The 24,630-nt window shown below is 38.8% G+C and overlaps 2 protein-coding genes across 2 annotated transcripts in view; one reads left to right on the top strand and one right to left on the bottom strand.

The window, feature by feature from the left end:
- The window catches only part of yjefn3 (YjeF N-terminal domain containing 3), a 37,932-nt gene extending 20,554 nt beyond the window's left edge, over nt 1-17,378 (bottom strand). Inside the window, exon 1 of the mRNA XM_084417945.1 lies at nt 17,121-17,378. Coding sequence (XP_084274071.1) covers nt 17,121-17,179 — 59 coding nt within the window. The 5' untranslated portion in view covers nt 17,180-17,378. The remainder of the gene's footprint in view (nt 1-17,120) is intronic.
- A 6,183-nt stretch (nt 17,379-23,561) lies between these two features.
- Nucleotides 23,562-24,368, top strand: tssk6 (testis-specific serine kinase 6; the record flags this gene model as incomplete). Its single annotated transcript, XM_084417091.1, has 1 exon — nt 23,562-24,368. The coding sequence occupies one exon, from the start codon at nt 23,562-23,564 to the stop codon at nt 24,366-24,368; it is 807 nt and encodes a 268-aa protein (XP_084273217.1).
- Between the last annotated feature and the right edge of the window lie 262 nt (nt 24,369-24,630).

Below are 24,630 nucleotides of genomic sequence, written 5' to 3'. Positions count from 1 at the left end.
GAGAAAAATCGATAAACGGGTCATGGGCATCGTCTCAAGTCTTATCGCTGACCGATAAACTCATCTCCACAACACTTCAGATGGGCTTGTTAACTCGATTTTGAAACCCATTGCTGAGGCGGCTCAACTTCCCCTCCAAAATGACAATAATACATCAACTGTTCCATTTTTGGAGCTCTGGGAATCTGGCGGAGAGCATGCAGCGCATGAACCTCTTCAGGAACGGGCCTGTTCCGCGGCTAGTCAGCTCTGGGCCGGCTGCCCGTCTCCATGGAAGCGTTTTTGGTGACACGGAGGCTTGATTTTGATGAACTGCATTTGGCACCAAGGGAGCGATTAAAGGAGATCTTCATTTGGAGGCTCGACTCAAAGACCCAGTGGTCACGTCCACCCGCGTAAAATACGATCTTGAATGATAATGAATGCTCCATTGAGGGATGTTACTTTTTAACACAGGCCATTTAGTTCAAGTAGACCAGACACTGACACACTGAGGAACAGTTTGGTTTGCCAAAGATGGAGAAACCACCAAATGTAATTAGCAACCACAATTTAGGGCTTGAATCCATTCGTTCCCTTCAACAGCATTACATCAAAGTGGAACTTTTTCGATGGTCATGTGCTTATGTAATTATGGCCTGTGCCAGTTGGCAGTTTCTCGAGTAACTGTGCCCAGCTAGATATATAACGAGAGGGCCACAGGAGACTGTGCAAGTGGAGGAAACCATGGTAACAGAGCAAGTCAGGTCACCGAACCGACGATGCCAGCAGACAGGTTGAAGGATGTAGATAAGAAAAAGAGACTGAAAATAGCGCAGGTACAATCCTTCAGGCCCAATTAAAACCGGGGTTCGACAGCAAACCAGGCAAATGAAGAAAGTGAATATTCAAGCGTTAGTAACAGCTGCGTTTGGCCATTGATATGGTTGAATAAAATGCCCTGTGGTTATTTTCTATAAGTGTAATTTAACAGGCTTAACTAGGGGTGATAAAACAACTCTGACTGCCATCTGGAATTATCCAGGATGTGTCATTATACTGAATGTTGGTTTTCAATACACCATATTGAATGAATACACTGAATATATAATACATGAATTAATGGTGCGATCAGTACAATTTCAGGGTTAAAGTGTTACCTTTTGGCATCTAATGACGAATATGCTTTGAAATTGAAGAAATTGTACGGAGAAAAAACATGTACGATTGTAATGTACCACCCAAACTTTATCCAATCCAAAAAATGTTGGGATTTTTTTAGTAGAAAGCAAGCTGTATAGTTCCAGGGCAGGAAGCAGCACAAATTCAGCCTAAAGAATTATGCAATAAATTTTCATTAACATGCTGCCTTTCATATTCTCAGGGGATGTTTATTTTTTCACAGAAAAATGAACTGGAACACAGAGCTCTGAATGGACTATAGAACGCAAATAAAGGACAGCAGGAGTAGCTTCTGCATTTTCACACAGACATCAAGTGTTTCCTCAAGGAAAACTCAGATACATGACAAGCTAGGTAAGGCAATGTATTATAGCTGACCCCAATCTGCCATTGCAGTGCTATTTATGTAGTGATACTATAATATGCTCTTTCTCCGGGCTTGCTCAAACAACAAGTGTTGTTACAATGCAAAACTTCCAAAGATCTCAAGTAGCCAAGACATATAATATGATATGAATGTCACGAAAACATGTCCATCTCACATTTCACCACAAAAGAAAATAATAATAAGATATCCATATCATGTCTTGTGTAATCGCTCAATCAGTGTTTCAAGCACGGAAGGAAGTCAATAAAACAACTTGTAAACAATGTTTTGCACGATATATGACCATGACCTAGATTATTTTTGGTGACGCGATATATTGCCCATTATGTTTACACCAACATTTTGCCGATTACGCTGACTCTGTCTTCTTATTTGCTCTCCATGTCGGAAGCGATATCGGGGGCAGCCCAGTGCAGACATCGACAGGTTGACAGAAGTGACAATCCACTCTTTCGGTGCAAATATAAACATGACAGAGCTAAATAGTGCATGCTCACAGCTAACAAGTTCTTCAACTTGTAAAAAACACCTCTAGAAAAATAGATTAAGCAGCAGATATTACCTGTTCTGTGCCTTTGTTCATATGGACATCTGACTGCTAAGAAGGATTTGTGTTTTCTGCAATAGTGTGCAACTTAACTTTACTGAGAAAAGAGGGACAGGACAAAATCTGTAGATATAAAATATCTACACAAGTGTGTTTGGGTTTTTTATCCAACATTATTATTATTTTTTGACACTTCAATTCGAGTATCTAAATATTCTTGAGAGTTAAGTTTATTGACTTTTGAAAGTGTGTAGGCCTACTTGCATTATTATGCTGTTATATTATGATTATGATTATATATTGTCATAAAATGGTCTTTAAATGACAATAATATCGTATTTCACAATTATTTCTGGGACAATATATCGATCAAAACCAAAAGTAGTTATTGTGACAGGCCTAGTTACATTTACCTCAGAAAAGCCATTCAGTGACCATAAACTCGATAGTTAGTTAGTTAGTTAGTAAAAAAATACCCTATAGAGGAGCATATTACATATTCATTATATATTCAATATTTAATGTATGCTTGAATAAAACAGTCAAGTTTTTATGACAGTGAAAAACAAATTGAAGTAGAAAGAATTGAAGTGTAATTATTACGTTTATAAAGTTACTTTATTATTATAAAAAACTGTTGTTTGTAGGCTTATACAATCAGTTTATTTTAACCTTCAATATTATAGTAGAATTTAACAGCTGACATTAGTTGAGAATTTTTTTTCTTGAGAAAACGATACTGTAGGCTACCTGAATTATTAATGTAATACAGTCTTGTTTTACTGTAAAATAGAATTTAAAAAAATTATTCAAACATAAAAATTAGCATTAAGGCAATACAATAAATTCTACCATAATAAAGAAACATTTAAATAGTTTTATTTAAAATCATTTAAATAATCTATTTTTTAAATTCAGTCATAAAATCTGCATTAAGACAGTAAAATAAATAATACCACAATATAGAAATATTTAAAATAATTGTAAATCATTTTAAAAATATATATTTTTGCATGACAGTAATGAGAATTTGTTTTGTTTTGTTTTTTGAATCATAAAATTTGCATAAGCACAGCACAATAAATACTACTATAATACAGAAATATTTCAAACAATTTATCTAAAATCTAAGATATTTTTGCATGACAGTTATTTTATACAGTAATGAAATGCTAAATTGACATGATAATAAAGTCACAATGCCCAAAAAACTTAAATGGCTCTAAAACAGCCTTTATTTGAGGAAAATATAAATTCTTAATATTGTTTATACTTTATTTTAATGTGTCCGTGTTACAGTGTAATTATACATTTAAGTACTGAGTAATAGTAATTAACTACATGTACTGACCACTTACTATAGGGTTAGGGTAGATTAAGGTTTGATTTAGGGTAAGTTTCATGTAACTATGCCTAATTTATAGTTATTACTATAGTAAATACATGTAACATGTCATGTGTAACAAGGACACATTCAAATAAAGTGTTACCTTAAAAAAAAAAATCCTTTAATTTTGGGGAGAAATAGGACCTAGACATGTTTTTTTCTATTTATTTAAATGTTTTATTGGGTACACTTGTTAATTAACTGCCTGTGTGTTTTACGCACTGACAAAGTGTCTCTTAACCTGTGAAAATGTTACTCACTGGAGTAAGGATCAACAATATGTTTAATCATCCTGACCAACAGCATTGCTCCAGTCCTGACCTGACCTGTCAACACGAGCCAATGAGAGTGCATCCTCTGAGATTCTCTCTCTACTGACCTATCCTTGTTCTCTCCTCATCCTTTTCATCCAGCTCAGCGTTCTCTTGCTCAGGACGCCCATAAACTACATTGAGACTATGCCAGAGCATTTAGGCAGGGGTCCGTGTCCTCATCTGGCTGAACCGAGAATCACAATTTATCCTGAAAGTAAGTCATGTTGACAACTGTCAATATAATACTCCAGCTTTGTTATATTGACACGGCCATATGGCACATGGAGAATGTGTGCTCGGATGTTCGCAATTCGAATTTCTATTATGAAAAATGCGATAAAACATCTTGGTTTAGACGTTTTCATAGCTTGTTTACGTATTCAGAAGTCTTTCATACAGGAAACAAGTATGCGATCAAGCCGTGCTGAATAAAAGCTTTGTTCCTCATCTCTGGCACTCTGATTCCCCTGTTGAGAGCATCTCAAAGGAAAACAAGCTTGCATTCATATTCCATCATCTGATTGCATCGTGTGCCCGGAGTCCAATTCATAACTTTTATAGACATCTTTAATGGAGATTAAAACAGCGCTGATACTAGGAACCCATTCAAGGGAGGACATTCAGTTGAAGTCAATATGAGATTGAATAAATTATGCCATTTTAAATGGACAAAGCACTTCCGTCACAATGAAAAATAGTTTACTTGAATATAATATCAGTTAACCTGAGCATGTATACTCACAAATCTGGCTATCAAAAGATGGAGATGGAGGACAGAAGCAATAAAACATCTAATATAATAATAACACATTTAAAATTCTATTTTATAATAATAAAAATTATGCAGTGCAGACTATTAAGTTTCACGTTTTTCAAAATAGTCAATAACTGATAATAAAGCCAATCTAAGCTAAAACCTTCTTGTTGAACCTAAAAGTTGAAGCACTGAAATGACTAAAACTGAAATAAATCATGAATTAAAGATAAATAGAAATGAAAAAACTGATAAAAATGGCAAATGCACATAAGAAAATTACTAAAACTAAATTGAAAATATATAAATAATACTAAAATAACACTGCTAACCACTAATATCTTGACATCTTGAATAAAGTCTGATCAAAAGTTGACAGATTAATACAGAGAGTTTGGATATTTAAGAATAGCACCTACAATTACAAATGTTTTTTTCACTTGAAGCATTTCAAATGAACCAAAAGCTGCAGCTAAACACTTTGCAAAATATTGCGGTGAGGAAAATCAAATCCTACGAACAGTAAAGCAAAATCTCTCAGGCAGAATAGAAAGGATACGACTAAAATCGAGGAGTGATGCTATCAGTAGGAGACTGACAAGGAATGAATACAAGAAAGAAAGAGAACGTTATTTTTCTTTCAGATGCCCTTGATAACATTATTACAGAAATGTCAAATTTACTTTGTGCTTTCCTATGAACCAAAGCCCAAAAACTAAAGGACAAACCAAAGCAAAATATGTATTTCATGGAAAGATGATGTTCTCCATGATTTTGTTTTTAAACACTTTGGTGTCTCAACAAACTGTGCCAAGCAATAAACATTAAATTATCTCAATTTGTTCATTCTAGCATAGCTAAAGTGTAATATATCAAAGGTTACGGAGTGAGGCATTTTGTCACTTTTATGAGATACTAATGTGCTGCTGCCAACCTTGTTTATTACTGGGGTTTTTTTTTCAGAGGGCTCTAATAAAGAGAAAACAGGATGTATAGCTACTGGCTCATACAAGAACAATGAGTCTATTATTGCCTAAAACTGGATTTTTTTTACACACAGAGATGAGCTAAAAATGGCTGCCCGGGGCTGGCAAATCCCTGCTACGGTATGTCTTTTTTTCCCATTGCTGGAACATCACTGAGGAGACTCATCATGGAAAATGTGTTGTGCGGGAAGCATAAGCAAGCCAGCTGCCAAGATTCCGCTACCAAAAATGTTTTAATTAAACAGAAATGGATATTATCATATCGTAGACACCTTGCAGCTCTGGTCTTGCAAGTTGCTGACAGCATCCCCAGCTGTAAAAACGCTTTGTGAAAAGCTTGTCATTAAAAAAATTAAAATCATTCCAAAGATGCTGCAAATTAGACTGAATGTATTTTTTTCTCAGTACGTAGCTGCAGTTCAGTCTGGTTTTTGTAGTAAAACTATGTTATATGAGGCTACTATATTGAGGCTACCCCCACAACTGTCGATTGCATTCATTTTTACGTCTTACTTTTAAGTGTGGCTTACTACAACCAAAATGTGACGTTGAATGCTTCTGAGTGATGCTGCTCCAGTCAGTAGCGATGAACAAATAAATGACATCTGCTTCTAGACCTCCAGCAGGGTCATATAAATATATTCTTCCCAACACCAGGGCTGCCGAGGGCCGCCACATGTTGATTGTTGACTGTGATTAGCAAGAGCGCTAATCAACAGAGACCGCTAGCGGCCTCGAGAGCAAGTGCCCTCTCATCCTTGGTCACGGTCATTCAGATCACAAGACAGTAAGCTGCCTTTGGGCTGATTCACATTAAAAAATTGCATTTGATGAGATTTAAATGCCTGGTAAAGGTCAGTGATTTCTCCTCTAAAAGCCTTTTTGTTGTCATTACAAAAAAACAAAAAAAAACACTTAGGCCTATAACAACAAGACATGTGTTAACCCCACAGGACGTCCATCTTTTCACAGATGAACTGTTTTCAATGGTAAATACAGCATAATTTGTCCATATACACAAATTCATAATGGGAATGGTCGGTTCAAAATTGTATTGAAGTATTGGAGATAAAGAGATGGAAGGGATTACTTAAGATATGCCAAAAAATGGTAACACCAATAGTCGCTTTTCCACCGTCAGGCCGACTGGTTCTAAGAACGGTAGGGAACGGTTCCAGTTCCACTCGAGCTTTGTTTGGCATCTCAAGATTACAAACCGTTCTTGGTTTGGACAATGCGTGTAATGACGTCGCCACTCAGGATTGGTCACTTGTCTGTTGCCTGGGTACCAGTTTCTCTGTATCTGGCCAGGCACACTATTTGAGTGAAGTAAGCACAAGTTAATAATAGAAATATCAGATCATCCTCAATAACGCGGTCACTATTTACATCTCATACTGTCTGTAAGCCTTTGCTTTATCAAGGCAACAAATGTATTACATTCCAAAGAGCTCTTATCAGCCCTACAATGGAAAATGAAACCATATCCGTACCGGTTGGGCTGGATCGACATGGAATGGAACAGTTAAGCAATGAGAATGGTTTGGCCTGATGGTGGAAAAGCTGCTAATGTAGGGTTGGGAACCGACTTTGTTGGAAAACAGTTCTGGTATGCCCCGTGGGCGAAGCGCTGGCAGCATATAATTTTTGTTTATTTGAAAATATTGATTAAAGGTTTTTGAATAATTGTTTTTAGACATTTTTATTAAATCATAAATCACATAATTCATAACAATTAAAACAAACAACACTACTATACCTTGCACTTCTCCATCATCAAGTAGGAATTCATTCAAGGGTTAGTTAGGTTAGGTGTTGATCTTTCTTCAGAAAAATGTATTAGTTTTGCAAAAACTGTAAAATACTGTGAGTTGACTTTGTTGATGTTATGGTTAAAAATTTGCCTAGAAATCTAGACGCACCCTAGCGCCAGCAACATTTATTTTGCAGCCAGTGTGGTCTAGCAACTCTCCGTTGACTTTCGAGCTGGAAAAACCAAACTCAGGTCAGGCCAATCACATCGTGTATAGAGTAGGCGGGGCGGGCTTAACATAATGACGACAGAGTTGCGACGGTTCCCTGCTAGGTTGCTACTTGAAAACAAAGAATGGCTGCTGCTGCTGGCGAACAGCGGTCTTTCGAATCGGCTTTGGCCGCAACTCTGGAGGACTTGGAGTTAAGCTTTTCTTTGAGAAAAAAAGCACAGAACGGCACTTAAGTTATTTTTAAAAAAGGAAGATGTGTTCAGAGTTTTGCCGACTGGAAACGGCAAAAGTTTAATATACCAACTAGCCTTCTTCGTTGCTCTGATTGGTTGTAGAATAGAATGAGAATAGAATGAGGCATTTATATAGCGCTTTCATATGTACTACTGTACATCCAAAGCGCTTTACAATCATATCAGGGGATCTCTCCTCAACCACCACCAGTGTGCAGCATCCACTTGGATGATGCGACGGCAGCCACAGTACAACGGCGCCAGTGCGCTCACCACACACCAGCTATAGGTGGAGAGAGGAGAGAGAGTGATAGAGCCAATTCAATGTGAGGGGATTATTAGGAGCCCATGATTGGTAAGGGCCAATGGGTGGAATATGGCCAGGACACCGGGGTTACACCCCTACTCTTTGCGAGAAATGCCATGGGATTTTTAATGACCACAGAGAGTCAGGACCTCGGTTTTACGTCTCATCCGAAGGACGGTTTGTACAATAGGTTTGTAGCGCTAACCTATTGCGTGCAGAGGGATTTTGAGAGACAACCGTTTATCCCGCCCCTCGGATTGAGCCGTGCCAATGGCGAGTTGCCAGACCTAACATCTTGATGTAGGTCTGGCTTGCCAGGCTAGTTAAAAATATCATTTGACAGCAAGTAATAAAGACAAAAAGCACTGTTTGAGTATTGTGCATTATTTTCCTTAATATTTTTGATTAAAAATCAGTACCAAAATCAAAACTGGAACCAGAATTTTTTTGAACGATTCCCAACCCTAAACCAATGATTATGTGACTTCAAAAAATAATGACTAAATACTGACCAAACAATCCAACATCCATCATTGATTGGATAAACAGATAGTCCCGCCCCAGATTCATGCCATTGGTTGAGCCAATGTTGCTTTGTCAAGACTCGTCAGGATGCTCAAACAAACAAAACAATGTTTTGAAAGCACCACAGTGTTTAGACTTTTGAGAAAATAAAGTCTACAAATTGATTATCCATCCATCCATCACTAATCCGGAAGGACGCCCATATGTCCTTATATAGATATAATCCCTCCAGTGTTCTGGGTTTGCCCCGGGGTCTCTTCACAGTTGGACATGCCCGGAACACATCCACCGGGAGGCGTCCGGGATGTATCTTGAGCAGATGGCCGAAACATCAATTTTTTTAGCATTATAATCCTCCGAATGCACACACTAGAAGATTCGTCTGGACCGAGAGACTACACGCACCTGTCAATTACACGCACCTGTCGATTGTAGTAACATTTTTACGGGAAGAAAAACAAAGGGAAAAAACGAATATGGGTGATCTTTTTTCTCAATGCTCAATACTCAATACTCAAAAGCATGTTTGTGGCTGCCAAGTTTCAGCTATAGAAGCAGGCAACATCCGATTGGTGAAGCTTGCTCGATCTCACTGGCTATCACGGGTATCACGCCAGAGTCAGCCCGATCAAGAGTCGTAAATAGCAAACATGTTTGATATTTACGATTTGGAATTGTGCGGGCTCCAAAGCGATCGGGAGCAGTAAAATAAACATAATGACACCACACAATTGAGGATTTTTTGGACAAAAAGTCAGTTGCGAGAAGCCTTGAATCGGGCCACACCCCCCAAATGATTCGGGGTTGCAAATCGGGCCCAAAATTGGGCTTAAAGGGATAGTTCACTTTGAAATTAATTTTTGATATGTTTTAGCTTACCTCAAGGGCATCCAAGATGTAGGTGTCTTTGTTTCCGCAGTAGTTTCAATTGTGATATTTTTAGGTCAAACCGTTCTTGTCTGTCAGTCATATAATGCAGGTCGATGGTCACTGTCTCAAAACACAAGCACAGAGTCCAAATTAAAACAGTTCCCCATCGTCCAAATTAAACAATTCCCCATCGTAAGTACACATTGATGGCCTAAGACACGAAACGAGCGGTTTGTGTGAGAAAACGAACAGTATTTATATCGTTGTTATCTCTTGAACACAGCACACGTCCAAATGATCTGACGGCGGGGGCGGGTATAGATATATAAATAGATGTCGCCTTGGCTACTGCAGTTCATTGGAACGAAACCGTAGCCAAGCGACATCTAGTGTATACATCTATACCCGCCCGCGGGCGGTTATAGATGTATACACTAGATGTCGCCTTCGCTACTGCAGTTCATTGTAACGAAACCGTAGCCAAGGCGACATCTATGTATATATCTATACCCGTCCGCGCCGTCAGATCATTTGGACGTGTGCTGTGTTCAAGAGATAACAACAATATAAATACTGTTCGTTTTCTCACACAAACCGCTCGTTTCGTGTCTTAGGCCATCAATGTGTACTTACGATGGGGAATTGTTTAATTTGGACGATGGGGAATTGTTTTAATTTGGACTCTGTGCTTGTGTTTTGAGACAGTGACCATCGACCTGCATTATATGACTGACAGACAAGAACGGTTTGACCTAAAAATATCAAAATTGAAACTACTGCGGAAACAAAGACACCTACATCTTGGATGCCCTTGAGGTAAGCTAAAACATATCAAAAATTAATTTCAAAGTGAACTATCCCTTTAAAATCTTCAAGTGTGTTGCCAGCCTTAGCTCTACCATGACGGCATTACCATTCACTTTTTAGCATTACTGCTGCCGCTACACTGATCCACCTGTCGATCTCATGCTCCGACCTACCCTCACTTGTGAAGAAGACCCCGAGGTACTTAAACTCTTCTGCTAGAAGAAGCAACTCACACCCTATGGGCAACCCACTGCTTTTCGTCTGAGAACCATGGCCTCAGATTTGGAGGTGCTGATCCTCATTCCCTCTGCTTGCGGTAAACCACCCAAGTAAACGCTGAAAGTCACAGCCTGATGAAGCCATCAGGACATCATCCTCAAAATACATTGTCAAAATCCTGAAATTTACTGAAAAAAAACCCAGCACCTTCTCCCAAGAATGACCCACAGCTATATATTTATTAAATTAAAGTAATAAATGTAGACTAAGCATTACAACACAAACTACATTTGAGAGCTATAAACCAAGTATATTCCCGGAGCAAAGAGAGACATGGGCCAAATTATAACTCCTGGTTTCTAGACTGTCAGCTTTTGCCAGACCATAATGGCTTTGTAATAAGCCCAACCGAGCGAGACGGTGAACCCAATTATGTTGTCTCTGGCAAAACAAAAAGGGACAATTTAAGACAGGCATAGCAGCGGAAAACTGCTAAAATGTTGCCGGCAAAATTTACAAAGAACTTGAGCTGGAGCAGAACATTCCGGATGTTTAATCCGGACAAGGCTGCGGGACATCGTTCTGTCTGACGAAATTCCAAAATATAACTGATACAGTTCAAGCGAATATTCACATTTCCCTCAGTTTGTGACTGGTCAACTGGTCCTTTTTCATTCCTCATTCTCATAGAAACTGCCATGCTGTCAAATATGTTGTGTGGACTTCATAGGAATATGTTGCAGTCCTACTGTTTCTATGGTGACTTGGCCATATATCAGTCCCTGACTCGCAGCTGTTCTCTGCTAATGGAAATTGTACCATGTGCTCGTGAAAACAGCTCCTATTGACACTTTTAACAGTTGATGGTTCCCCACTACATGCATCTAGCCTCAATGATTATACATCACATACCTGATGCATTTTTTTTCTTGCATGATAACCTCTCGAGTCTTAAAATTACCTGTACCCCCTCCTCGTACTCATATTCCACCATGCTGGAATGTGGGCGAGTTTATAGGGGAGGGGGAACAAAGGAAAAGGACTCTACACAAAATTCCTGTCTTAACGCGTTTTGCTTCCCTAATCTGACGCATTTCTGAGTAAAACATGAAGTTCTGAATTTCAAAACATGAAATTCAATTAGATCAATGAAATGTAGGGCATTCTAGGGCAGACTTTTGAATGTTTTCTGAAGCAAAAAATATTCTTTTAATTTGTAATTTGACTTGCTAAATAAACAATAGCCATGTGACAAAAGACAAAAATGGAGGACAATTCCTCAAGGGGATCTCAATCAAGTTTGATTTCTCAGTTTTCTTGAGGACACTGCGCCTGCATGGAGGAAGATGCTTTCTTATAAACAATTCCACCTCCCCCATCTCCTACATCTCACCTAGTCTATCAGAAATAGAGGCACTTCATTACGCAGCAGCTTGGCAGTGAAGACACTCATTAAACACACCAGGAGGAGAAAAACTGAGCACTGTCAATCTTATCCAACAGATTCACAGCCCCAACCACAAGCAGTGATGACACTCATTATACACGTCAAAGGGAGGAAAAAAAAAATCCTGTCAATCTCCTTCAACCCCTTGACTGAAGAATAGACATTTGAGAAAAGTCAACCTCTGTAATCACTAAATTGGTATGATATAGAGAGATTTGGACCTTATTAGCATATGATAAACTATCTACAATAGAGATTTGATTTACCAAACTAACAATGAAAGCAGATATATTGAACTGAAGTGGTGGTGTTTTACTGTAGACAGTTATTTTGCCTGTGATATAAACTTTAATCTCCCCTCTTTATAGCTCAATAAATGAGGCTCTATATGAGCTGACTCTGGTGGGCAAGCTCTCGGATGGATAAGAAAAAGCGGTTAAAATAAAACAAACATTAAAATCCTGCTCCCAAAAGAGAAAAAGAAGCACTTTATCTTCCATTCTGTCCTTTTAGTGTCATAATAAAAAAAAAATTGGCTCTATTTCACTCTGTTCTCAGAGATATTAGCAATTATGAATAATTTTATCTTTAATTATAGTCAACTTCAAATCAAAATTGACTGTATTTACTTTCATAATATGTCTGGTGTTATTGTGAACGATTCATGGAGCACATTATTCCATTAAAACCCATTTGTTTTCGTATTCTTTTAAAAATTGTAACTTGCTCCATTCTGAAATGGATATCCTTTTCGGCTGACGTCACCAAGCCCTCAGATTGCTCACTAACCAAGCTTGACGCCATTCTAGTGACAAGCATTTTTTTCTGTCAAGAGCACAAAAATATGGCTTGATGTGACACAATCCAGCACAAAAACGCCAATCAAAACAGTTATCTCCATTTGCGCTTTCCCTCGTAAAGCAGGGCAGCATAGAAAAGCTTAAAAGTAGAAACATGCCTCGTGTTATCATGACTTCCATTTTTTATTATGTTTTTCACTTTGAAATTTCATGGATTTGACGAATAATATCCGATAATACACTCCCAGCCACTCCTCATTCACGTTCGATGTTTATGCTGTTTCCTAGTTAAAAATTGGACATGAACTGCCTCTCAAGTCGTATTTACCACTGGGAAGCTCAGGGATAATGTTGATACCCAAGTTCGTGAGTTGGGAGTGCCATAAACTTTAAACATGGCGGAGGGGAGAGCGATTGCTGTTGTGACTGGTGTTCTTTAACATCGCCTTGTCTTGTTGATAAAGTAGTCGATATTAACATATATGAATAACCATTTCAAATGTATTGTGTTTTATACTCAGCAAAAATAACCTGTATTTCACCGAAATTCCAGAATCGTCAGATCTAGATAACGTGTGTATGTTTATATGGTTGTCAATGAACGGGACGCTAAAAATCATTTTGACTTTAATAAGATTGTTCCAATAAATAGGCAAGAATAAACCTGGTGTCCTCCATGTTTCCAGTTCTTTCCAACAACAAAGAACTTGAATGCGACAAGCTTGTAATCACAACTTCAGAAGAGGGAAGTAGGAAATTTTCGATAGCGCGTGAGGTGCGAGGGGTGCTTCTCAATGCTCATATTGATGCTTCCTCGTTTCCTTACTCCTCCGTCCTCCAGCTCGTGACCCGGAGACCAATCGAACTAAGCCATGTCGAAGGGCATCTCAATTGTCTTAATTGCACCGCGAGGAGGCGAGGAGCGAGGATAGACAGGTGTATCCTTCCCTCGCATTCTAAGGGAGTGGAGCTGAGACATGAAGAAAGGAAGCAAGGAAAGGAAACAAGGATGCACAAATAAGAAATGAGAAGCACCCGAGGAGCAGTATTTCAGGGTGGGCGGGCCTACCTGGTGCAACCCAGCAGAAATAAAAAACGTCAAAACGTTTGTTGAGATTGGCTATGACAAACAAACTCTACCACGCCTGAAACCACCAAGTGGCACATTTTCTGTTTTCAGTAGTGACACTTGCATGGTGTTCGCTTTATTTATTTTTTGCTCAAGAAGTGGATTAGAGTAGACGCCGATAGCCTCGTGGGCAGCGCGCTGACATATAAAGCCGCTGCGCTTCGGGCGACCCGAGTTCGAGTCCGGCTCGCGGACATCTCTCTCTCTCACTTCGCTTCCTGTCTGCTTACTGTCCTATCATAATAAAGGCAAAAATAATTCTATATTAAAAAATAAGTGAATTAGATGTAATATTTACAGACATTTGAATTTAACACCCAGAAACAATTTTATCGAAGGTATATGCTGCTTAATACGGTGTCTTATAGGCCTATACAAGAAGAATGATTTAAGTATATATTATTTTAATCAATTTTAAATAATTATTTAAGTCTTTTTTTTTTATGATAGAAAGATTACACAAAAAGAGATTTTTATAAAAACAAATTTATGAGAGATAACAGAATTGAAGGTGTCTGAATAAACATGAAACCTCATTGTTGTCAGCAAAAATCTGGCCATTAACAGATAAGCCGGCCCGTCGCTGATAAAAGACATGCACTGCATCAAAGTACACACCTATATAAGTTTGAATTTGAAATAGCATACTATCATACTACTCTTACTAGTTCTGTCATATCATTTTATTTGTAAAGAAGTGTAGCCTCAATCAGCCTTAGTTTCAATTTTATTATTCCCTTAGCAAATTTAAGAGGAATTCTGGCTCTTAAAATATTCTCTGGTCAGAGCCATAGCCCAGTGGTTACATTAAAAAATGGTGCTCATGTGGGCTCAAGAGTTTGAGTCTGGTTGGACCATGTTCAATCTGGATTGATGGCGCATCAGACCATTTCTGGCATCAAAGCTGAAGAGACAGATGGTGTGTGACAGTATTCTTCTTGACCAGCTGAGAACAATGACTGTGGACCAGCTCCATGATCTTGTAAATCAGTGGCTTATTAAACATCAATACAGGAGGACTCAGAACATCTAGTAAAAGTGCACACACTTCTGTTTCATCTTGACAAACTGAGTAAATCGAGACCTCGCCTCGCCATAATCTAACTTTAATGGGGTCCTCCCTTAAAAGTATTACATTGCCTGGTAACAAACCACAAATCATGCAGGCTGCTCCGTTATTGCATTTAGAGTCTAGGCCTATAAAAAAAAACTGTGCTCGGCAAAAAAGAAACAGAGCTGCTCAAAGCTGTGGAGAATGACAACAGGGTGGACACCCTATCAAATAGAAGATCCACCTGTTAACTCCTATCCATTTACAAAAACCTTTTTCTTCATGTGATGCAACCGTTGGGGCTAAAAGGTGTGCAATCCTGAATAAAGAATAAAGTTCAACATGTAATATGTGAGGAAAACTAGCCGTTAGCATTTCATCTCAAAAGTAGGAGGCTTGAAATGTGCCATGTTTTTTGAGGCAATCATCTGAGCAGTAAAGGTGTGTTCACGCCATGTCGTAATTACTGTAACGACTGAACTGTAAAAAGCCTTCACGTGCTTGTAGAACTTATAATTACAACGTGTAAACACATAATTTTCTGAGAGCTATGACTTGTACCACATGGCCGCTGCACCACTTGTATCCAACAGTACCGCGAGAGCGATTCGAAAGCATACAGAGCTTTATTTACAGTAATTGAGTGCAACATCAATACCATGACTAATCATTCTGAAACAGGAAATGATGTCAAAACAGTACTGACTGGTCGAATCGCACATAAAAACCTAGACTAGCAACTATCTTGGGCTATGATGTCAAAGGAAGCAGTCAGAAATTTTTTTCAATATTTACACTTTTAAGAATCCAACAAAAAAACATTATCTACTTTAATAAAAACAAAATAGAAGCGATTTATCCAGCTTATTTTTTACGTAAAAGCGGGCGTGGCCACTTGTAACTTGAAAATGCGTAATATAAGCTGTAAAAAAACAGCACATTATGCTGCTTGATGTCATAAGCTGGTATTTTTTTATTATTATTTTATTTAGTAACATAATCATAAACGCACTGGTTTGTAGTTTTACGGTTTACATCACTTCACATTTGAATGGCCATCAATGAAGTACAGGCGACTCAAACATCCAACTTTTTGTGACCCAATGTTGTTCGTTTTGGTTTCGGCGTCAATACCTGACATCAATAAAAGGACGCAGGGGCCATTAACACACATTAATCCCAGGATACACATTGTGAATCCACAAATCAATCTGTTTTGATTTGATTTAAAAATAATAATAATTACAGAAAAGCCAATTGTCTGCGTTCACACTGCGTGGATACCACGCAAAACCAACACGCTATGAGGGTTTTAAGTTACAGCAGGGACATTAATCTCCCCAGAATTCACGCCGTTAAACCTCAAATCCTTAAATCCTATTATTCCATCCTCCCTTAAAGTGTATAATTTGCCTCGTCTCTTGCCGACCAGCGTATTTAAACGTCGTGGGCTGGTGTGAAGAGCTTCAAGGGCCTCTCTTGCCAGGAAAGCCCAATATGGAAAACAAACCTTGTGCCGCTCGGGCTTCTGATCAAAACACCATTTGTTCTCTGTCACTTCTTTGTCATTTTTTAAAGATATTCTCTGGTTACACTCCGTAGCATCTGCTAAATCTAAATCTCACACGAATATGAGGCAATTTGTAAGATGTTAGACTGAATTAGACACTTTTATATACTGATAATGCTTTAGAAAGCTCTCTGACACATGCCATATTTCACTCAGATCAGGAAACAGGCGACCCCCTGCTCTTTTAAAGAGCAAATTGTTGGCCATGATGTTGCCATCACAACGTCCAGCAGCTAAAATGTCACATCACCTTTCCCGACATGCCTAAATCACCAACAAACTGCTGTAGGGAGAGCTGAAGTGCGTTGTTCCTTCCACCTGTTTGCCTATAAGCCACGTTTCCAGGTTATTAAAGCACGTTGATCATAATCAGTGTGCCTTATTTTTGTAAACAGGAAAGCTGGGAGGAAATTAAGTTAGATGCATTTTCTTTAGACAGTGTGGGATATTACAGCCATCCTTCAGTGTCACAAATCACATTTACCTGAAAGTCAGACTGAAAAGATGGTGCAAATATTAGGGTACTCACCCTTAACAGGCTCCCTATTGTGATGCATTTAAACACAAATCTGCCTTAAAAGGATCAATATGTCTAATTTGGTCACATTATGATGCTTAATACCAAAATAATACAGCATACCTGAGATAACGCAGTGGCTCTATGGTCTCAGGGTCTTTCTCGTTGGAGCTGTGGCTCATCTTGATTGATTCAGTAGCACTTATCTCTGGCAACAATCACCCCGTTATTGCTCTCTCTTTTCTGACTGTGTGCCCTGCTTCTGTCTGCTGCCTGATAAACCCAGGCTCCATGCGTAGATCAGCTACTCTTGCTGGAAGTGTCAGCCAATTAAGAGGCAGGGAGACACCGGGAGTGCCGTCTGATTGGCTGAGCACCCCTGATGCTGGAGAGCTCAGGCAAGCATAAACCACATCCCTTTCAGATGTAGCATCCTCAGTCCGAGAGTGTTCATATGTCTATTTCAGTTTAAACACTGTGCTGTTTTGGCACATCATCTATGAAATACTACTGGTCATGCATATATTTATGCATTGAAGTATTCATATTACAGGTTTTACCATTTAGAATGATTTCAGAGAACAATATAAGACTAATTCATATAAATTGTGATGCTACTAACATATAAACATGACAATGCTGCATTTTAAGTACTTAATCTTATTATAAATATTTATTAGTTAGTTCATTTACATTTAACATGAGCAGTATGCAATGTTTTAAATGTGTTATAATTAATGGAAACAAACCTGGATTAATGGAGATGGCTACAGTATTAGCGCCACACTGCCGTTTAGAGGTCGTATCGTGTCATTGCAGGCACAAAGTTCTCCTATTAAAAGAATGGGGAAATAAACACAGTAAATTGAGTTAATCGAAAGCTAATGAGACGAATGTGTAAATGTACAATTAGAATCAACTTAATGACTAATTTCATCACTCACCGGCCATAAACCTGATCTAAGCGTAAAGTAGGGCTTCGAAATAATACGTTGGGGCTGAACAAACAGCATTTTTGGTTAGTGGATTATGGACGTTTCCGTGAAATAAACTGTTCCTAAGACATATTGGTATCTCGAATATTAAACGCTGGTCTCTCCTTGCACATCTTTAAAATTATGGTTGTAGAATCATTAGGAATTGAATGAACCTTTTGTTGGCGCGAGGAGTCCATTGTGTGTGGAAGCCACTGGTCATCATTATATAGATCAGTGGTGGAAGCCTGTTTCCCGCCTCAATAGTGAAAAATAAAAACGTCATTGTGAATTAGTGTTTAAAGTAGGCTAAGTCACATTGTGAGATATTAATAGATGACGAGAAGAAAATGGCAAATGCTAGATATTAAGTCAGAGATATAAAGTCGTTACCTTTATTTTTTAGTCAGAAAGTCCGGGTGAAAAACACTTCCATTTTTTATTTTTGACTGGAGCAGGGCGAGTCAGAACAAACCAAAACGATTTAAATGTTGCTGTGTTTATGACTTTGGGCAATTTTGACAACAGTCAACAATGGACAAAAAAATTATTTTTCTTTACGATCAAACAGTCAGTCAAGCTTAAGAAAAAAATTTTAAATTAAGAAAAATTACAAAACTATATCAGACGTTAATTGGGATTTAATTGAGTAAAGATAAAAATCAGTGGGCTAAATGACTGTTTTTTAACAGCATGTGTGTCCAGTCCACCAGTTGTTTTTAAACACCATGTGGTGTTCCCACTGATTTATATAATGAAAAACTGCCCACAGGTTGTAATTCAAGCCCTATAAGTAGTAATGTAATTGTCGCCATTCCCGTGTTGTTTTCTCCGAGGCAAGAGTAATGCTTCTTCTTCAAAAAAACTTAAAATAGTCACCTGTAGCCTATAAGAAACCTCAGAGCAGCAATAATCACAATTAAGTGTCCAATAGTGACACCATTTGACAGCTTCAAAAGAGCTTGGTACAGAGTCCGTTTACAGTTACTTACATTAACCCATACAATTTGTATTATGCATTTCCTGAACATGTACTTGTTAACTAATCAAACACTTAATTTAACAAACTACTGATCTGTAAAACACAATCAGAAAGAGCTATATTTTAAGTACACATATACAAGGAATTTTTCTTCAGTGACAAACCTTTCATTGTTTTATTTGACCGTTAAAATTGTTTTTCTGCCAAGTTTAACAGCTCTAATCAAGTGATGTTCAAAAACTGTCAAACCATGTGCTTAATGTTGTGTAAATGAAAACTTTATTTGGCTTTTTGTGTACAACTTTGTAGATTTCCAAAAGATCCTGTCAGGAGGAGAGAATGGGTTGTAAAGCTCAGGAGGCAAAACTTCAAGGTATATGATAACCTTGGGGTCCTGTGGCATTACTGTAGATCCCTGTGGAAAGAGCATAAAATGGTAATACATCAAGTCTTTACACAGACTGCAAAAGGACGAAGGGCTACATCTAGGCAACAAACTGAGATCAGCTTATATAGATTGGCAAAGCTGTGAGCCAACATGTAAATTCCTGGAGACATTCGACCGCCTTTTTGATCTGATGAATTTCTGATGAATTCCGGAAATCCCATCGCCAGGGGATTTAAAAGTCCTGAGGCCCGTTAATGAAAACACCAACATGGCCTTCTTAATGGAAGCTTACAATTACATTATTGGCTTGAAAGAGCCAGGCATTAACGGTTGACCTCTTGTTGAAACAGACAATAAAACTGCCTTCCTTGGCTTCCTGGTGGCAATAAAAAGTTTTAAACAATTATATGACATGTATGTGAGACCACCGACATCGCAGTTACAATATCTGCTGACCTACAAATTTAGCCAGGACCATTCAAAAGAATTCAAAAGAATGGTAGTGAGACATGCCATCAAAGCCAGTGGCAGCTGCTCTCTACTGGACAGCACAGTGGCACTGGAGGCAACACCTTCTGATATGTTGTCATTTCGGCGAAGCGACACGCAACCTGAAGCAGAAGAGAACACGGAAACAAACATCACCGCAAGCCTTCCCAGTCTGTCCATGTTTAAAGAGGCTGTGGTCGGATACATAGCTGGCTCCGTAGTCAGAACAGCTACGAAGAAGATTCACTGCCCTACCTGTTTATCAGGACTCAGTGTAGAGAGCTCTTTCCAAGATGAGTTTGGACACACCCTCATCAACACGAAGTCCCGAGATGGACTTATCAGACCATCAGACAGTGTCCTAAAAATCTGCAAAACAGCTGAGAGGTGTATTCAACAGCACTTACTCACAAGGCACATCTCAGAATTGGACAGCGATGTTAAAACCAGGCTATCCACACAGCTTCTGGAACTCCATGGTGGCTCTGCATTTAAGGAACTTGAAGCACACGTTCAACCTAGAACCATACAACAATCATATTTTCCTTCTCATTAAGTACATTGCAGACAGCTTCACCAACATCAGGCTCCACTTCCTTGCAAAGGAAACATCACACTGCAAACGGCTGCGCAAAACTCTGGGCAAGCTTGTTCTGCACAAAAATCAATAAGACAAAGAACAGTTTCAATATCCAGCAATCCTTGCCAGCATGAATTCACTGAAGATTAAACTAAATTAAACCTCTAATTTTAAACCTTGACCATGTCTGTCTCTTTATCTCTCTCTCTCTAGTTTAAATGTAGTTATATCCATTTAAAAATAATCTATTTTTAAAAGGTCAAAAACAAAGGTGTCTAAGTAAATTTTTGCATCAAATGTCAGTTTTACAACCAGTCTACTGTAATGTTTGGAAAAGTATCCGCATTGTTTTTCCTGACAGAGCTGGTGCCATGCCATCCTGATCATCAGCACACATTGTACCATCCCATTTTTTTTATTATACGCTCTTTAACTCAACTTTCTCATGTTGTGTTCTCTGAAATGTACTCTGAGGCCGAAAATCCTCTCATTTTGGACTCCCCTACTTTTCATCCAGATGTCGATGAGCAGCTACAAGCTTTTAATAACAAATGTTCCAACATCTTAGACTCCATTGCACCTCGAAAGCTTATCCACCCTCAAAAAAAGCCCCAGCCATGGATAACTAGCGTAATTTGTCTATTGTGCCAACTATGTCGTCGGCTTGAGCGAAAATGGAAGAAAGACAGGCTTCAAATTTCCTTTGAGATGCTGACTGTTTCACTAAATAATTTCCAAAAAACAGCCAAGGCAGCTAAGCATAAATTCTTATCTGATCTCATTGAAAAAAATGTGCATTGTTCCAAAACACTCTTTTCTACTATCGACTCTGTTTTAAACCCTTCTGTTAAGTCTTTTCCTATGATCTCTCCCACTGAGTGCGAAAACTTCCTTAATTTCTTCTCTGATAAAATTAACACTACTCGAGCACAAGTTTTTACCTTAAGAGAGCATGTACCTGACCCTACTTTCTCCAGCTCACAATGGAGCCACTTCGAACTGATCTCCCTGCAGACATGCCTGCAGGGCATGTCCACCTTCAAACTGAAAACTGAAACTGAAATCCACTTTCTCTCCTCAATATATTCTACCGTCGCGTTTTATAAAACAGGTATTTGACACTGTTGGTTCAGATGTTCTGCATATCATTAACAACAGTCTTTCAACTGGGGCTTTCCCTGCTTGTTTTAAACTCGCCACTGTGACTCCCATTCTCAAGAAACCGTCACTCGACTCCGCTGTATATGCGAATTACAGACCCATTTCCAACCTGTCTTTCTTATCAAAAATTCTAGAAAAAACGGTCTTTATACAGCTGCAACATTATCTGCACATTAATTCTATTTCGGATATCTTTCAATCTGGTTTTAAAATCCTTCACAGCACTGAGTCCGCTCTCTTAAAAGTCTTTAATGACATTTTAACAACGACAGACGCTGGCGATACCATGGCTTTAGTGCTATTAGACTTGAGTTCAGCTTTTGACTTTGTAGATCACAAGATTCTCCTATCTCGGCTAGAAAATTCGATCGGTATCTCAGGTATGGTACTCAAATGGTTCCAGTCTTTCCTATCTAACAGAAGTTTTTCTGTTAGATTAGGTACTCATCTATCTTCTGCGACTCACCTTAATTGTGGGGTACCCCAGGGATCGATTCTGGCACCCCTACTATTTTCATTGTACATGCTTCCTTTGGGATCAATTATGAGTAGATTTGGTGTGTCGTACCATTGTTATGCGGACGATACCCAACTCTACATACCTATAAAACATAATGATAACACTACATATAAGAGACTACAAGACTGTCTTCACGAACTCAAGCTATGGCTCACTAACAACTTCATGCTGCTTAATGACGATAAAACCCAAATCATCCGATTTGGTCCAAATGAACTTTTTGACAGACACTGTACTGATCTTGGTACCCTCACGCCACACCTCACTTCTGAAGTTAAAAACTTAGGTTGTTATCTTGACAGTAGTCTTAAACTGACCAAGCAAATCAATGCCACAGTTAGAGCCGGCTTTTATCATTTACGACGGCTAGCCAAAGTCAAGCCATTTTTAAACAGGAATAGCTTTGAAACAATTATTCACGCTTTTATTTCAACACGACTTGACTACTGCAACTCACTATATGTTGGGTTACCTCTCACTTCCATCTCTCGTCTTCAGATGGTCCAAAACGCGGCTGCCCGTCTGCTCACTGGCAGCCGAAAACGAGATCACATCACCCCAATCCTACGTTCTCTGCATTGGTTACCAGTCCGATACAGAATTGATTTTAAAATTGTATTATTTGTCTACAAATCTCTTAACAACCAGGCCCCCAAATACCTCTCCGACTTAATTATCATTCATAATCCATCCAGATCACTCAGATCAAGAGATCATCATCTCTTGGCTGTTCCACGATCTCGCTTAAAACGAAGAGGTGACCGGGCTTTTGCAGTAGTCGGCCCTAAGTTGTGGAACACCCTACCACTACATGTTAAATCAGCCTCCACACTAGCTGAATTCAAATCTTTGCTGAAAACACATTTTTTTCTCTAATGCGTTTAATGTACCATAACTTGTATGTTTTTTGTCTTGTTTTGTTTGTTTTGCCCCCTTTTTCTTATCTTACTGTACAGCACTTTGGCCAACCAAGGTTGATTTTAAATGTGCTTTATAAATAAATTTGATTTGATTTGATTTGATTACGATATATATACTTCGTTGTTACAACGACTTATTTGTTTTCTTGTTTTAATAAATCGTGGACACTTTGAACTAATTCCCTCCATTATTTTGATTTAACGAATTAAATCGTGGCCACAATATAGTAAAATGAGGGAACAAATTAGTAAAACGTGCTGAGGTATTATTAATTCGTGGCCACGAAACATATTCACCAATTCACAAAAATATAGGTCTTTAGCATTCACTATTTAGTAGTATCATCATCTTTATGCACCAACAGTTATCAACTGTTTTTTAGCTGTGAAGATAGCTCTTCAGTGAACGGCAACAGATTTTTATTCCTTTTGCAAAGAAATTGCCGTTTTAATTAACGTTTTGGAGTTTTAACTAGCTATACCACTGATCACTGATCAACGTGATCCAAACTTAATTCAAGGTTTCAAAACTCCTGTGAGATACACATCCATGCCTGTTGATAACATTTTGAAATCCATTGGCTACAAGATCCTCTCCTCGCTTGGTGAAGGCAGTTTTTCCACAGTCAAACTCTACTCCTCTCAGAGGCACCGCTGTAACGTGGCCATCAAAATCATGGACCGTGAAAAGGCCCCCGGGGATTTCGTCCGAAAGTTTATGCCAAGGGAATTGTCCATTTTAGGACAAGTGAAGCACGACCACATTGTCAATATGCACGAAATTATCGAGATGCCCGGTAGGCGAGTCGGTATCGTGATGGAAGCTGCTGCAAAAGATCTCTATCAGAAGATAACTGAAGTGAATCGTATCCCAGAAGTCCAAAGCAAAACCTTGTTCTCTCAGATAGTCAGTGCTGTCAACTACCTCCACCAGACAGGCATCGTCCATCGGGACCTCAAATGTGAAAACATACTGTTGACAGCCCAAGAACAAATAAAGATTAAAGATTTTGGTTTCGCCCGCAGATGTCAAGACCCATCAAAGCTTGTTAACACCTTCTGTGGTACTTTAGCCTATTATCCACCGGAAGTCATCATGGGAAGGCCGTATGACCCAAAGAAGTATGACATATGGAGCCTCGGGGTGATTCTATACTGCATGGTGACTGGACAGTTGCCGTTCGATGAAATCAGTCAGTTTCGACTTCTCCGTCTTCAGCAGAAACCTCTGGTTTATCCGGATGACGTTGCTGTTGGGGAACCGTGTCGGGACTTCATCCGTACTCTGCTCCAGGTTGATCCTTCCAAACGTCCAACCATTCAAGAGGTGACAGAACATCAGTGGCTAAAGCACTGAGTAAAGCACAAATCCCTCAAAATTGTACTTAAGTACTGTACTCAAGTAAATGTACTCCGTTACTGTCCGGCTCTGCTTACGCTATGCATTACGATGTGTTTACGTGGTTGCCAATCCAAAATAATAAAGGAGTTGTGAGTTGTTACATGACCATACATGATCAGTTTCCTCCATACTCTCCTTTGCGATTCATTGCTGTATGGTATTAGGCTTAACTTACTTAACTTGCCGTGTTTTGGTCTGAGGTCAGTAGTTTTTTTTT

This window comes from Rutilus rutilus (assembly GCF_951802725.1).
Source record: "Rutilus rutilus genome assembly, chromosome: 8".
Lineage (NCBI taxonomy): Eukaryota > Metazoa > Chordata > Actinopteri > Cypriniformes > Leuciscidae > Rutilus > Rutilus rutilus.
This window is presented reverse-complemented; position numbering and strand designations above follow the sequence as displayed.